General features: G+C 36.4%; 1 protein-coding gene across 8 annotated transcripts in view; it reads right to left on the bottom strand.

The window, feature by feature from the left end:
- Positions 1-5,079: 5,079 nt before the first annotated feature.
- HEATR5A (HEAT repeat containing 5A) overlaps positions 5,080-15,710 on the bottom strand; it is a 67,579-nt gene continuing 56,948 nt past the window's right edge. For all 8 annotated transcript variants that reach the window (XM_064658557.1, XM_064658559.1, XM_064658553.1 and 5 more), the window contains 7 exons: positions 14,894-15,021; positions 14,035-14,182; positions 13,050-13,322; positions 10,383-10,607; positions 8,738-8,889; positions 7,008-7,221; positions 5,080-6,729 (listed from right to left, as the gene is read on the bottom strand). In XM_064658557.1, the coding sequence (XP_064514627.1) occupies positions 6,428-6,729; positions 7,008-7,221; positions 8,738-8,889; positions 10,383-10,607; positions 13,050-13,322; positions 14,035-14,182; positions 14,894-15,021 (1,442 nt within the window). In that variant the 3' untranslated portion in view covers positions 5,080-6,427. The remainder of the gene's footprint in view (positions 6,730-7,007; positions 7,222-8,737; positions 8,890-10,382; positions 10,608-13,049; positions 13,323-14,034; positions 14,183-14,893; positions 15,022-15,710) is intronic.

The following is a 15,710-nucleotide window of genomic DNA, read 5'->3' on the forward strand; positions in this document are numbered from 1 at the left end:
CGCGAAGCCCAGCCATGACAGCCATGGTGGTCACTTCAAGCCTGACAACCCAGGTAAGACCCTGCTCCCTCTTCCCTCCTCTTGCTCATGGAAGCTTTGCAGTAGATGTCTCATCTTCCAAATCTGCTTCTGAAGTCTCTCTGCTCTATAGCCAGTACTTCCAACAGCCTTTTCTCTCCTGTCTTGATCAGGAAAATCTCCAGAAGTCTTTAGGAATGACCACAGCTTATCCTAAATCATTGCAGTTCATGGTTCTGAATGTCCTTGAAAGTAGGTTTCCCTGGGCATCTGAAGGAAATTGCCTACTTGGAAAATAAGTTATTCACTCATAGCTTCCCTGGGTGCACCTGCCCTCAGACAGAGAAGAATACTTTGGTGGTTCATACCATGCCCACTGACTACTTTTCCTCCCTGTACCTACAGGGGACAGGTATGGCCTTTTGCCACATCTCCAAGCTTATGTGGGAAAATCAGGACAGAAGACTGCAAGCCTTTAAGCCCCAAGGGTCTGCATGTATCTATATGTATCGTATGGTTTAGAGGGTGCCTAGAACTAGGGATGGCTCATGGCTCCAAATCAAGACCACTCGTTCTTGAGAACCTCTCTCCAACCAGCTTGAAAAGTCTCATTTCACAAAAGTAAATTATACCCAGATTTGTTGGTCTCAAAAGGGAACTAGGAGGAATGGACTAAAAAAAGCCCATCCACCCTCCCACCCTCCCCGTGGCCGCATTACTGTGTGGCTTGACTCCCTGACAGCTGAACACAAGATTGCATTGTGCCTCAGATTGGAGGTGAAAACCATTCATTTCCAGCATCTCTTCTATTTCCCTTCTTCATCCCATCCTTGCTTTTTTAATAAATACAGTTGAAGAATTATCATAAAAGAAAACTTGATTTTTTTCCTATAGGCAAATTCTTTTATTTCTCTAACTGAATTTCAGGTAAATTTGGTGGCAGCAGCTTGAACCAGTTATCCTTGCATCTGTGCTTCCCATAAAACATGCATACATCTGTGACAATTTTTTCTTGGTGTTTGCCATGAATTTTACATGAGGGAAGATGAGGTTAAGAGCATTTTCCTTCATAATGATAGGTTGTATTTTCAAATTGCATAATATTTCTATTTTTAGATATAAATCAAAATTGTTTCCAGAATCCCTGAGGCCTGTACTTCATACTTCCACTGAAAATAAGCCTCATACAAGCCCTTCTCCTTTTCTTGCAGAAAAGTATACAGAGGACTGACAAAGTAGGCAGAAAAAAAAAACCTTACAAAAATACCATAAATAAAATTGTCCCCAGAGAAGGTAATAATAAGAAAAAAATTCCCTGTAGTAGCAACAGGGACTCTCAGTAATTCCATATTTCATTTCACTGTCAGCAAGATAATTCACATCCATTTTAATACATGAATATTAACATTGGTCAAAAAAAATCCATTTTTAGGCTACACAATTGCAATTCGTAAGACTGCAGCTTAGAATGGGACTTTATGAATCTGTGTCATTACTAAATTTAGCTTCTTACCAGCAACTTGTAGAAACAGACTTTCCTTATCTGCAAACTTCTTTACATGCATAAAGAATATGTTTTTCTGTGCAATAACCAGGCAAATTGGCACACGCACTAATATGCATAGAGACAGCAGGCTCTGCTGTGGCTGCTGCTCATCCTCCCAATTTGTTTTCTCCTGCATGTGCCACCACTGAGCACCTGGAATCCAAGCAGAGAGAAAGGGGATTTGCTGCCACATTCTTCCTTCCAGAGTTAGACTTTGCACTTCAGATAAGTGGGACTATGGAAGTGGAGATATGACCATAGAGCAAAATTGATATCTGGCTGCAGAGTGAATTTGAGTTACTGTACCACAGATTATTGCAGGATGTTTTAAAAGCCTGCTTTTGTGCTGACCTGTTTCTCAGACAAGGTCTTCAGCCCTACTTTTGCTATATTTAGATGTCACTTTCCCTTACACTGGTATATGTAATAAACCATTTATTCTCCAGAGAATACAGAGAACATTTTAGGAAAAAAAGTTTCAAAAATCTACAACTCTACATGAAAACCAAAGTAAGAACCACACAACATTTTGGAGAGGTTAGTGGCATAGCATTGGCATATTTAGGGTTTTCTTGTGCAAACAGCATAATGTATCAAATGCAGCTGGTTTACTTCAGTTTGCATAATCAACTTTCAGTATTCATGACAGTAAATATGTTAGAGGCAGGTAAAGCATGTCATGTCTGGCCAAATGTGCTTTTTAATTTTTATGTCTTTGAAGCTATAGCCTGCTGTCATTAAATAGCTTGAGCAGTATATGTAAAACTGAACTGCTTGCTACTTCAGCTAATTGAATGAGAGTCCTCTGTGAAATGTCATCCACGGCAACAGCTCCAGTGTTGCTCACATTAGAGTGCTATGGACAAATCTGACTGACCACTTTATTTAACACTTGGCTGCATGGAAGTACAGTTTATTAGATATTTTTAAGGATCAGAGGTTCTTATGTGCAAAAAGCAGTACCTAAGAACGCCCACAGGATCAGGGCTGGCCAAGGAATGCTACTTTCAAGACAAATGGAGTGACTCTTCCTGTGGTTTTTGATACCACAGTGTAGAGAAGTAGACAAATAGCCTACCTTGCTGTATGTTCTTTTGATTGACGACTCAGCAAAGAGTGTTAATTGTCTAAAGATTCCCCCCTTGCTTTCTTGCCTTGCTTGAAGTATCATTTGCTAAGTTTGTCACTGGCAGAAAACAGAAGCCGTTTATTAGTAGACCAGTATTTGTTAAGAAACAGCAAATTCTTCTTGGAAACAACTTCTGATTTATGGTCTACTGATAAAACAGGTACATTTCAGGAAGCTGAATACAAAAAGTGTGTATCTAGCACTGAGATTAGGGATGAAGCTTTAAAAGAGACTGTCACAGTGACCCCTCATACCTTGTTACTGTCACAGATACATCCAACTTCATTCAAATTAAAACTATATTGGAATTCTGTTGAATTTTCCACCTGATCCCTTCTAAGCAGTGTTACTGCTATTTCTGATAAACTAGCAAACTATCCTAGATCACTCCACTCCTTCTGCAATTGATCTCTGCGATTACCCTCTTTTGGTACTGCTGTGGCAGTCTGGTGGAGAAAAATCTCTTTGGAAATTTTAATTGTAACTGACATTTATTAATAGAAAAATCTGCTATGCTTCCTATGCATTCCCATTTTATGGTGATATGTGCATCACTTGACTGATACCTCTGTCTGCCTGAAGGTGACTCCTGCACCTTGGAACATACCACGTCAGTCTCAGACTTACTGTAGCCTAAGCAATGCTATCAGAAATGCTGCTTTTTCAGCTGCAGTGCTACAGATTTGTATCCAATTAAAACCTACCACATTCCAACTGTGATGTTTTTGCACAGTTTTTACTAATTCTGGTTTGTTGCAGTCAACAGAAAGTTATTTGCGAGTTATTTGCATAGCACTTAAATACTACATTCCATGATGTACTCATATGTGCATATATACACTTGAGCTTAGGCATAGAAAGGATCTTCTATCACACAAAACCATTAAATTTCCTATATAAACAGTGGAAACATACAAAGGAAACGTACATGCAGGCCACACACTTCATTGCAAACACAATTTACTGGAAGAAAATTTACTGGTGCTTCTAGAGAAATGGCACAAAAACAATCAGCAAGGAGGCACAGGACACAGGAAGCAGGAATGGCAAAAGTGAGAGTTTGGTTTATGGCTAAACATATGCTGGGCTCTTTTTGTTTGGCTAAACATAAGAGCTTGCATACCAAGCAATGCCTAAAAAAGAAGAGCGGAATTAAAACCAAAACTGCTCTGTGGTCTTACTTATTTCTTCAGGAAAAAAGAGATTTATGCAAGTTCCTCATAAAACTGCATCAAAGACATCTGATATCTAAAAGCCAAAATCTTTTTATAACTGAAACAAGATTATATCTGTAATATTCATTTATATTACCTTAAATGAGTAGATTTATTCATGTGATCCAACTTGTTCTTTTAGGTGTACATAAAAAAGTACAACTCAGGGCACAGATATTTTTACTATGTGGATAAATTAATTATCTAGATAAATAAAGCTCACACATACATCCTAATTTACAGTCAACATTAAGAATTAGCAGCAGTTCTCTTTATTGGAATCATTTTTGCTTCTGCAATACACAGATATGCTGAAAATGGTGCTTTTCCACACGTGGCTACAAGAATTGATCAAGAAACATGAAATGACATAATTATGGCACTACTCAGTGATTCAGTTGTGAGCTACTGCAATGAGACCTTCTAAGAAATCGAGGACTAAGCTGTTCTGAAATTTACTTTTTGGTTTTTAACAGGTCTGTTTGGTGCTCTTGCAACTTCATTATGCTTCTTCAAAATTTTTGAGCAAGGTAGGGTTTCAATAGATTGTCCTATCAACATTAGAAAATGTTGATACATTGCTATACATTACAGAAAATGAAAAAGGTAGCCATATATACCTATTGTAGTAACTAACTTCCTAAGCAATGTATTTGGCCACTTTGATAGTAAACATGCCATGAGTTTCATTTAAAAGTTTCAAGTTTCATAAGAATCTATGATTCTCCAGAGCAGCCTTGGGAAACAAAACAAAAAAACCCCACCAGTAAACTTTGAAGGGAAAAATAACAAGATAAAAAATTACCAATAAGATAAAGATGAGTAACTGAGCCAACAACTACAGATTTGACTTCAATGAAGAGGTGAAACAAAGGGCTTCTGGTCCTCCAGGGAAAGACGGAAAGCATCTCAACCATCTTCCCAGAGTTCACACATTTCAGCATTTGGCACAGAAGAGGTATTTACACATAGACAGTCTTCCTGGTGCTACTTATTTACCCAATGTGCTACACAGGACAGAGGAAGACCTGCAATATCAAGTCACAGACCTTGATGAATCCGGCCCAAACTTTTATTATTAGTTTCCTTGAGGCACCATACGATGATTTTCTTTCTGATACACAAGTCCTTAGAGTTCCTCTACTACTGGATAAAATGACTAAGACAAATACTAAGGGAAGAAAATTAGCTTTATTTATGTAAATTAGAAAAATTAATTGTTAGAACTTTGGTCAAATGGTTAATTCTGTACAATTTACAATTATATTTATATACAAAACTTCTAATAAAATACAGTACATCACACTCTTCCTGAGTCACAGTGTGTTTCTCAGTTCCGTAAATAATTTTTTCTTCTTTCTTTTAAAGCAATTAGATTCAAGAAGGAAATAGTATCCTCAGTTCGATAGATAGTGTTTGGTTTAGTTAATACTGGTATTAAGAAGGAAGTCAAAATACTCTATAGCCTTTGCAATTTTGATAGTTATTTTTCTATATTAAAATATGTTCCTTGATAAAAATGTTAATTATATACTCCTTACTATCAGTTTGTTGTACTTTATTTATAGACACAGGACAAAGTGACTTCAAATATGTCCATCTCTCATTGCAGAGATACGTAAATTTCTGTGAGTTACGTGTATATATAACCGATCATTTACAGATCAGGAAACATACATCCAGATAGAGCAGAGGTCTGAATTGAGGCACAGTATGTTAAAATTGCTGTCCTACCCTGGACAGGATATGTAAGCTCCAATTGCCTGGCTCACCTAATAGAAACTTAACACAAGTACACATCCTGAAAAGTGAGACCATGTTGAGAAGCGAGGCACCGAGCCTGCCAATCCTTACCTAGTCCCACTCTGGAAAGCACTACAGAGTCCTTCATGAAGAAGCATCATAGGGCTGTGTTTCACTGTTACATCTTGTACAGCTCAAGACATTAGGATTAAAGCTATTCATACTACCTGTACTGAGTTGAATTTTCTGAGATCAACAATAAACTACTGTAAGGCTTAAAAGGATACTTAACCTGTTTAATTAATGATGCAGTCTGTTAAATTAGTAATTTGCATAGATTACAATCTGTAAGTAAATTTATGCCCCAGTTAAATCCAAAAACCACTTAAGGTAACTTCTTTCTGACAAATATTGCTTTGAAATAAAATTAATTTTACTTAATGGCTAAGTGTGGGCTTCTCCTAAACATACCTATGGTAAAGTTCGCTATACTTTTTTTAATATAGACATGTGCATTTCTGGTATTTTAGTTCAAAATAATAAAAAAATACAGATTTGATGACCTCTGATTTATTCACAGTATTTAGAGATGTTTAAGAAGTCTTACACTAACAGAAAGCTACCTAGAGATTTCCTTTCTCTTAAAAACTTTCTGAAATACTTCAGCACAAACTCAAATACTTAAGATCAACTCATAGCAATTCTACATTGATTAGAAATTAAAAGGGATGTTTTTTGCTGCTGATATCAAAATGTGTAAGAAGACAATATAAAGCTTTAAAGAAAATTGGTCTTTAGCTGAATGCTTGAACTTTTCCCAGGATTCTTTGCATGTTTAGCAGTCTTCACTTTGATGCTTTCTTGATTGCCTTTCACAGCTGACTCAAGCCTGGCTTTCATAGTTGGAGAGGAGGCCATTAGTTTTTTAAAAACTGATGAGTACTGTGGACCAATCTGCATCAGATTTTGCAAAGCAAACTCATGTAGATTTTTTGCTGAATTTGTAGCAGAAACCAGGGCATTTTCATCCAAAAGAAAGGAAATAAGGATGGGAAGAAAGCAGGCCACCAAATGAGCACCTACAACATTGAAAACACAACTTCAGCATACACTTTTTAAAAACAGTTTCAAATTAAAACTAGAAGTATTTCTCTAGGTTAACATCTAACTCAAACTATAAAAGCTGCAAATGTTAGCTGAACTGTAGGGTAAAAAGAACCAACATTTTCTGTGAGCAATTTTGTTAGCAATTAGTGTTCAGGATTGGATTCCTAGTGGTCGTTTTGATTTAGTTTGTTACTTATGGCAACTTTGAACATATTTAATGCTTTGGGCACTAGTAATGGAAATAACTTACGGTGCTCTTCCTCAGCAGTGGCTGTCAGAGCTGTAACCACCTTTATTCCCTCCTGAATGACTTGAAGTTCAGCAGCATTTTCAGGTTTTGCTTTTTCTGTTTCCTGCAGTTTTCCCACAATGGATGGTGCTAAAGAATGAATATAAGGATATGACACGGTTTTGTTTGGATGCTGAAAGATGGAGTGCAGCAGCTGGTAGCACTTGTACTGTACCTAAAGGGAAAATGAAATTTGCAGTTACAAAGCATTGTACTTAAAAATACATCTCTGAGTATTTTAAATCTAACAGCTTGTCAGATAAAATTTTAGGGAGGGGGAAAAATGTGCCTCACAGCTCAAAAATCCATCAGGTTTCAGGCTGCTAATGTATAATACTTTATAAGAGCATTATAACTTGTAATCAAAATAATAATAGAAACTAGATCATACTTCCTTTTTCTTTCCACCAAGTCTTACATATTCTGACATTTTTGAGTTACGGAAAAAATACTTTTTTTGTATGAGGATGAGTACTGTTTTGAAAATACTCTCCTTTTTGCAAAAATACAGCTGACTGAAAAGAGGTGCTTAAAATGTAAGCAATATCCCTGTCAAACTGTAGACACAATTTTAAAATGCCTCAGATTGTCCAATAGCTTGCATTCATTGGAAGTCAACAGGACTGGAACCACCAAGTTCCTACACCATTTCTGAAGGGTTCAGATGCTTAAATACTTGGATAAAATTTGAAAATGCATACTGACATTTCCTTGCAGTCATATTTGGCATCCCCAGTTTCCTAACAGTGGAAACTGACATTTACAATATTAGAAATGTATTGATCTATAAAAAAGTACTGTCTTACAGCTATTCCTCAAGTAAAGGTTAATTAAATAAAAATTCATTTATTAAATAAATTTTAAATAAATGTAAATAATTATTATTATTTAATAATTAATTATTTATTAATAATTATTTATTTAATTATTATAATTATTATTTAAATAATTAAAAATTATTTAATTTTTTATTACTATGCAAATATATACAGAGAAGATGCAAGAAAAACAGTTTACAATGAATTCTCACAAAGATGAAATCTAATGCATGTTATTTTCAGAGTTGAACTTTGAGAGTGAAGAAGTCCCAACACCTAAAAAAGCCAATTGTATAAATACTTTTTTCCCTGATACATTGGGTTTTTTAGGTGAAGAATAGTAATATATGAACTGTGGCACTACAATCTAAAGCCACTACATGAAAATATTTATACTAGGTCGGAACAAAGCATTAATCTAGTTCAGTAGGCTGCATCCAGCAGTGGCCAAGAGCTGATGCTTATGGGACAGTAACAGTTATGTAGTGGCACTTGCTACAGCTCCCAAAGACTCACAGCTGAGTGATTTTCTGTGCAAAAGATAGTATCTGTGTGTTGAAGATAAAATGAACAAATAAAATTGAACAGGTGCCTGAAACACTACACAACTGTATTTTGTACTTATCAATGGATAAAGTGCTGCATCCAATGCAACAAAAACAAAAAAAATCATAGGAATACAGAATTGCATACAGAATAAAAAATGATTAAATGCATGGCTGGACATGTTTTTGATCACTTGTTCAAACCGTAATTTAAAATAGAACAGATATAGTCAGGAGAGAATTAACTTCAATCAATACCCAGGACTAGTGACACAACTAAAATTCATTTAATACAATTCTGGTATTCTATAACTTCACCAGTACTTACAAGAGGATCTTTTGAATCAAGTGTTATTTTAAACTTCTCAATACAACGCTTCTGAAGGCACTCTACAGTAGTAACTTCTGGGCTGGTAGACATAACAAATACTGTAATAGCAGTAAGCAGGCTAACTTCATCGAGTTCTTGGAGTTCTTTATCTGTCAATAAAGTAAAAAGGTTCGATTTGCATTAAAAAGCAATCTTATGAGTTAAAGTGTTACATAGAGGTGGAACAGAAATATCAATGTCTACATTTCTTTAAGAACCTCTTTTTTCAAATACACAATGTACTCTGATGCAGTGATATGGACTTTTCCTGTAATAAAAGCCAAGGCCAAAATGGGAATTCAGGGGTGCTTATATGCATATTTAGAAATAACAGCATGCTCCTATTCCATTGTTTCTTTATATAAAGTACAATAAATACCTTTGAAGAGCTGGTAGGACATATTAAGATTACAATCTTTTTTGAGAGTATATAAAATTTGCATTAACATACATTCTTTTTCTATCACTTAAAAAACCATCTCTATAAAGAAAAGTTCCAATGACAAATTACACCTTAGAGAGCAAACATAAGGAATGATAAAAATACTACAAACTCAGGAAGTTGAAGCAGCAGCACACAGTTAGTTTACTTTAAGACAAAAAAAGTTTTCCTTGCACTACTGCTTTAAATACCCTTTGTTTTACTACGGGCACTAACTCTCTGCTGAGAAGCTGCAGGCAGGACAGCTGTCTTTTATGCTCAACCATACGCTGAGGCCACAACTTCTGTTTAGGCCATTGTACCATGTAACTGCATTGTGGCACTATGTAACACAGGAGCAGGCCTGCAAACCCACTGTCCTGGTTTCAGCTAGGATAGAGTTAATTTCTTCTCAGTAGCTGTTACAGTGCTGTGTTTTGGATTCGGAATGAAAATGGTGTTGATAACACATCGATGTTTTGGTTTTTTGCTAAGTCATGTTTATCCTCAGTCAAGGACTTTTTTTCTTGTCTCATGCTGTGCCAGTGAGGAGGTACAGGAAAGAAACTGCGAGGGAGCACAACTGGGACAGGTGGCTTGAACTGACCAAAGGACTATTCTGCACTATAGAACGTCAAGCCCAGTGTATAAACTAGGGGGAGTTACCGGGAAGAGGTGCTGATCTGGGTTGAGAAAGGGAGGTCTGGCATTAGTCAGCAGGTGGTGAGCAACTGCCTTGTGCATCCCTTGTTTTTCCCTTTTTATTAGGATTATTATTGTAGTTTACCATTATTGCTGTATTTTACTTTATTTTCAATTATTAAACCGTTTATCTCAACATGCAAGTTTTACTTTGATTCTCTTTCCCCTTCCTCCAGGGTGGGTGCAGGGAGGGGAGAGGGAGGGTTGAGCGAGCAGCTGCTGGTGCTTAATTTCCAGCTGGGCTTAAACCATGACACCCTCATTTGTACTTTATAGATGATGACTTCTCATATGAACTGCAGAGACAAGATTGCACTATAGTTTCAACCGTACTTGGTAGTTCTTCACACATTCTTCTGTGACTAACATACTAATTTTTTTTAACATGTGCATAAATTGAATCTAAATAAAACCAAATAACCTTTCAGACAGACAGTTTTTGTTTTGTTTTTAAATACACAACCCGATATTTGTGCTTACCTTGATCCCAACAGTCAAGTACTGAGACCAAAGCACTACGCAGAAGATCAGTCCAAGCAGTCCTACTCTTCTCTGCTCGAGACATTGGAGAAGACAAGAGTCCTTTAAGAGCTTGTAGAGATGCAGCAACCACCAGAGGTAACTGGCCATCTCGTGATTTCACAGCAGTTTCTTTAAGTACTCCAATAATTAGGTACAAAATAGTAGGAAGAACTGAAACGCTTCCTGTAAAACAATGCAAATTAATTTCACAGGAGTTAAAACAATGCAGGTACTTTTTACATTAAAAAAACTTGAGGCAGTTTTCTTGAATTCTCTTTTTTACTTCTTATTTATAATTTTTAAGCACCTGTACTAATGGAGGCACCAGCAATTTGAAGAAAATATTTGAAATAATGTGTGACCTGCTACAGCAAACAGAGAGTCAGACTGCTTAAGTGAAGTCAAACCTTTCCCCCTTTTAAATTAGCACTGTAGATCTTTTATGGATGATTTTACTATATGAAGCATGGAATTATGTCCTGTTCAGAGAAAAGCAAGAACAGAAAGATCAGAACCACTGAGGAGGTTGTTCTCATAAAACAGAAGGTATGGAAGTATACCAAGTATAGTAGCATATATGGTACATACTAGTATATGCAGTAGTATGTATAGTAGTATATTCTTTGTATATAATAGGATATACAAAGAATAGCAGAAAACAAAATATAAGCATCCAAGTCTATTTTGCAGTGAAGACAATAAAGTGAAGGAAATTAACAGAGGGTAATTTCAAACTGGTAAAAGGAAATACTTCTCCTACATGATGCATGGTTAGCTAAGGATGTCACTGCTCCAGAAAATCAGTAAAGTCGAGAATTTAGTAAGAGTAATTAAAAGAGGACCTCAGAATAAATATGTGTAAAAAAAATCCTAGAATTACGATAAAAACCTCTAAAATATTTTGGAAAAGAGGAGACCTAGAGAGAGAAGCAGATTGTCCCATAGGCTACTGAAGAGACCTTTATCTCTAACAGTCTGATAATTGACCTGTCAGAATGACAAACCATTAACAAATATTAAAAATAAAACACAGAAGAAACCTGGCATAGCAGTTTAACTTATTTTTACATCTTGGAACCTAATAGTAATATAGAATTCTGCACATATTGGAGACAATCTAGCAACCTGCATACTTATGTGTTGCTCCTATCTCAGGTTCTGACTCAGCAAAGCACAGAGTTAAGCATATGGCATAATACATTTATCTCCTTCCCTAATCAGCAAAATGCTTACGCTTTTAAGATTTTAATATACTGATGTTCATGAGAGACCTGTTGAATAATCAAGGTCTCTGACATATGCACAAGTATTTTCTGAAGCTGAGGACATCTACCTTCTATTTTTAAACAGCCAAGTCTTTGAAAATTGACTGTTGGAATTCAGTAGGAAATGTTGTTCATGAGCATCATTTACTTGCATATTTTATTATTTACTTTATAAATAATATTATTATTTACTTGCATACCTATCATGACAGCCTGAAGTAAGAGACAAGGTAGTCACAGGACTATAACTTCAATTACCTATTAAAGGGGAAAAAATGATGCAATTCCACATAGGAATTCTCTTATCTTTGATTATATGAGCTGACTTTCAGAGCCGCTTCCTTATTCAAGTGACTGTATAAGCAAGCTTAAGCTCCTCTTTTCAGTCACCTGAACAAAATGCTCAAGTCCTTTAGTGTAAACATCTCATATGGTTTGATACTGCAAGCTGTTAGTTTGTGGAATGACATGAACGGCTAAAGACAAAAAAGAACAACAGCCACCAAAAAAAAATCACAGATTATTTTTCATACAAGATAGTTGTCCTCAGTTTTAAGTGATGCTATGTTTATTTCCATTTGCTTTGAACTAATAAATAATGGACTGCAGAGGGAAAAAAGAAAGCATATCATCACCTTACAGTGATAGCAAGAGTGCCATTTGGAGAATGATATTCCCCAAAGAAGAATCTTTTAGCAGAGAACAAAATTAAGAGAAAAGAAGACATTTTCAGAGCTGGTAAATACCAAAGATTTGCATAAGGTGTACACAGATACCTGAGGTGGGAATAGAAGAGTAGGGCAGAAATGGTTTATATGTGTGGCTGTAACAGCACTGGAAGATCATATGTATGAATATGATATTGGAGGTTGGTGGTGGGGAACCATCTTAAAGTTTGGAGTGAATTCAGAATGAATCACTCCACTTTCACTGGGTGAAAGTCAACTAATCTGAGAATTCAACCGTAACTCCTTACAGTGGTTTCTCAATGTTCCAATGATGGCTTTTAGTGAAAGGTAACATGACACATTTCCCTTTCAAATTTAATTTATGTCTCCATTATAAATTCCAGAATAGACAATTCAAGTAGAATATAATCACGTAGCTGTTGTATACTTCCCTGTACAAAACGAATCTATTAATTGCACTGCTACCTGTGGGAGGAAAAGAAAAACTACTCATTTAATTGCTTCAGTTTTGTAATCTGACAGTCAAAAAATAATTAGAAAAGGAAATTGTCACAAGCAAATCAATAAAACTTGCTGCCAGATTTATCCAGCTAAGAAAATTAGGTAATAACAAAGGGAGAGAAGACCCCACTATTCTTTCATTAATCTTTTCTTGTGGTGAAACAGCATACCTTCAGGAGAACAGATTGCAGGAACATCAGAGAGAATAACTAATGCTGCTGCTACCAGTCTACTTCCATCTTCTGAGAGTAACAGATGTTTTCCAGGTTGAACTGCAGGGCTACAAGTTAATTTAGGGTTGAGCTGGGGAAGCTGTCTGACAAGAATACAAACACACAACTCCAGTGTTGCAAAGACTAATGATTTCCCAGGCACCAGTCCTCCTGTGTCTTTGCCTTCTCCAAATTCTGGTAACGTTTCCTTTTCTGCAGCACCATCATCAACTAAAAGAAGAAGAAGAAATATGGCAGAAGTCTGCAGGCTGTGCCTTGTTTCCAGAAAGTTTACTTCTTAAGACTGTTTCATCACCAAATCATAATCTTGATGTATATATATATATATGCATGAGTATGTATTCAAAGTTCTACTGGCAATCATACATCCTTCTGAATAAGCAAACTACACAGTGATTGTCAAAAGGCAAAAGGGTGTGCAGTAGATATACAACATCCTGAGGCACCAAACCAATATGAAGTCACCTGATACAAGTGCTTTTCTTCTTCTCCCAGTCTTTTCCTTTTAGAAAGTGAACATTAGGAAGTTACAATCAGAGTAACTATTGGAATCTAGCTTTTAACAGCTGTGTGGAGTCTCTCCATTGCTCTGTTGCAACTGATTGCAGCTTTTCATTAAAACTCCTCCCTCCAACTGTTGCAGCTTTTCATTAAAACTCCTCCCTCCCTGAGACCACACAAGACTATCCCAACTGCACTTTCTCCAGTTTTCCACCTCACTTCCTCTGTTCAACACCCAAACCACCTGCTATCATACCACTCCAATTTCTTATGTCAGGCACTGGGACTGACTTAAATAAATCAGAATAAGTAACCAACTGTGAAACACTTCAATTAAGATGCATCTTGGAATCCAGTTTTCCAAGAAAGAATTGCTTTAATCCTGATAATAGGTATTTAAACATCTCACACATTACTGTACCTTCTGCACTTCTCCGCTTTTCCTTCACATGTTCCTGAGCTGCAAAAAGAATCAAGCGAACCACTTCAAGGGCAGCAAGCTGAATATCAGGTGATTCTCTGGTCAGTATCAGTCGATGCAAAACATTCAGCAGCTCCACACCTAACTCCTACAACAAGAAAAACATTTAATATATCTTAATTTTAATGCAGAAGTTTTAGGAACTTGTTAATACTTGTTAAAGCCAACAGTATTATTCTGATTAATCTCCCTAAGGAACACAATGTAATTTGTACAATCATAGCAGTTGTCATTTTCTTCAACATCCAGCTCGTAGCTCCTGGTAGCAGCAGTCCTGATCAGTTCTCCCAAGAAAATAGTAAACAGCCATTTAAGAGACAGGGCACTTAAAATTACTAAACCCACCCCCCCTCAAGTAATCTTTATCTTACATCATCTTCACTCTTGAAGGGGGGGATACTATATTGTATTCCTCCTACACTATATGCATTTCCTTGGAGAGATCGTCAACAATCAGCAGAATTTGGGCATGTCTTTGATTTTTACAACAGAATTAATTCAACTGTGCCTTGAGAACTCTTTCCCAGAATTCTGTCTTTACCCAGTTCTCATCCTACTCATGTAATTACCTCTCCCTGACAAAATGTCCTCAAGTTCCCTGCCTCTCACCTGTCTTCTTACAGATTCCATGATGTGCTCCTTTTCTCTCCTCCCTCTACAGCTTTGGATTTTGGTAAAGCATATAATTTACCTACTACTTATATGTTCAAGATGCCTGAAATACAGTAGAGTGTAGAGATACTGTTTAAACTAAAATTATGCCTTAATTCTGGGGGACATTAGATCATTAATTCATTACCTGATCACCACCTATTTTAGACCTTGGCCATGGAACATCAAAGAGTGCCTGTAGGGCATGCAAGCAGGCAATAATATTCTCCATTGCTGCATCCGACCGAGGAGAGCAGAGGAATTCCACACTAATTCCTGTAAGCATCAGAAGAAAAAACCCATATGTGCTCAAAATTTTAAGGAATAATTTTGTCCATTACTAAGTAACCTCACAGTAGGTTGAGCAGCCATAGAAATAGCATTTTATATTGTGAATTCATCTCCTATTGCTAATATCTTGGGGCAAGAACTCTATTTCCATCAAAACAAAGAATTTCAGCTTCTAAACAATATAAGACACAACTATAACTGGTTACTAACATAAAGAAATAAAACCCCAGCAATATCTGAGAAAAACACTAAACTATAGGTCCAATGAACAGACAACATTAATAATGAGAATATAGCAGAATATTTGCCTCATTGCTCTGATTTATGTAATAGAAAGAAATAATGGCAAAAGTAATAATAGTGCATAAACTCAAAGGCTGAGGCTTTATCTTCCCGTTTTACAAAAATGCAACTACCACAACTAGATCACTAGCACTAAGTAAATTACATGAACCCTAAGCTTGCAAATCCTAGAGAAGATAAAACTACTTTTTTCCTCAGCTTTCAGGACTCCTCAAGACTTTGGAGACAAGCTTCATATAAACTGCAATCCATATTCTCATCCCAGTTGTACAGCTGTAATTCCAAAATGCGTGATGACTTGGGGAATGGATCAACGGACACTGAAGAACAGCTGTGCAACAGAAAATGCTCGAGTTTTAAAGTTCTTTCAG

Source organism: Pseudopipra pipra, chromosome 6, assembly GCF_036250125.1.
Source record: "Pseudopipra pipra isolate bDixPip1 chromosome 6, bDixPip1.hap1, whole genome shotgun sequence".
Taxonomy (NCBI): domain Eukaryota; kingdom Metazoa; phylum Chordata; class Aves; order Passeriformes; family Pipridae; genus Pseudopipra; species Pseudopipra pipra.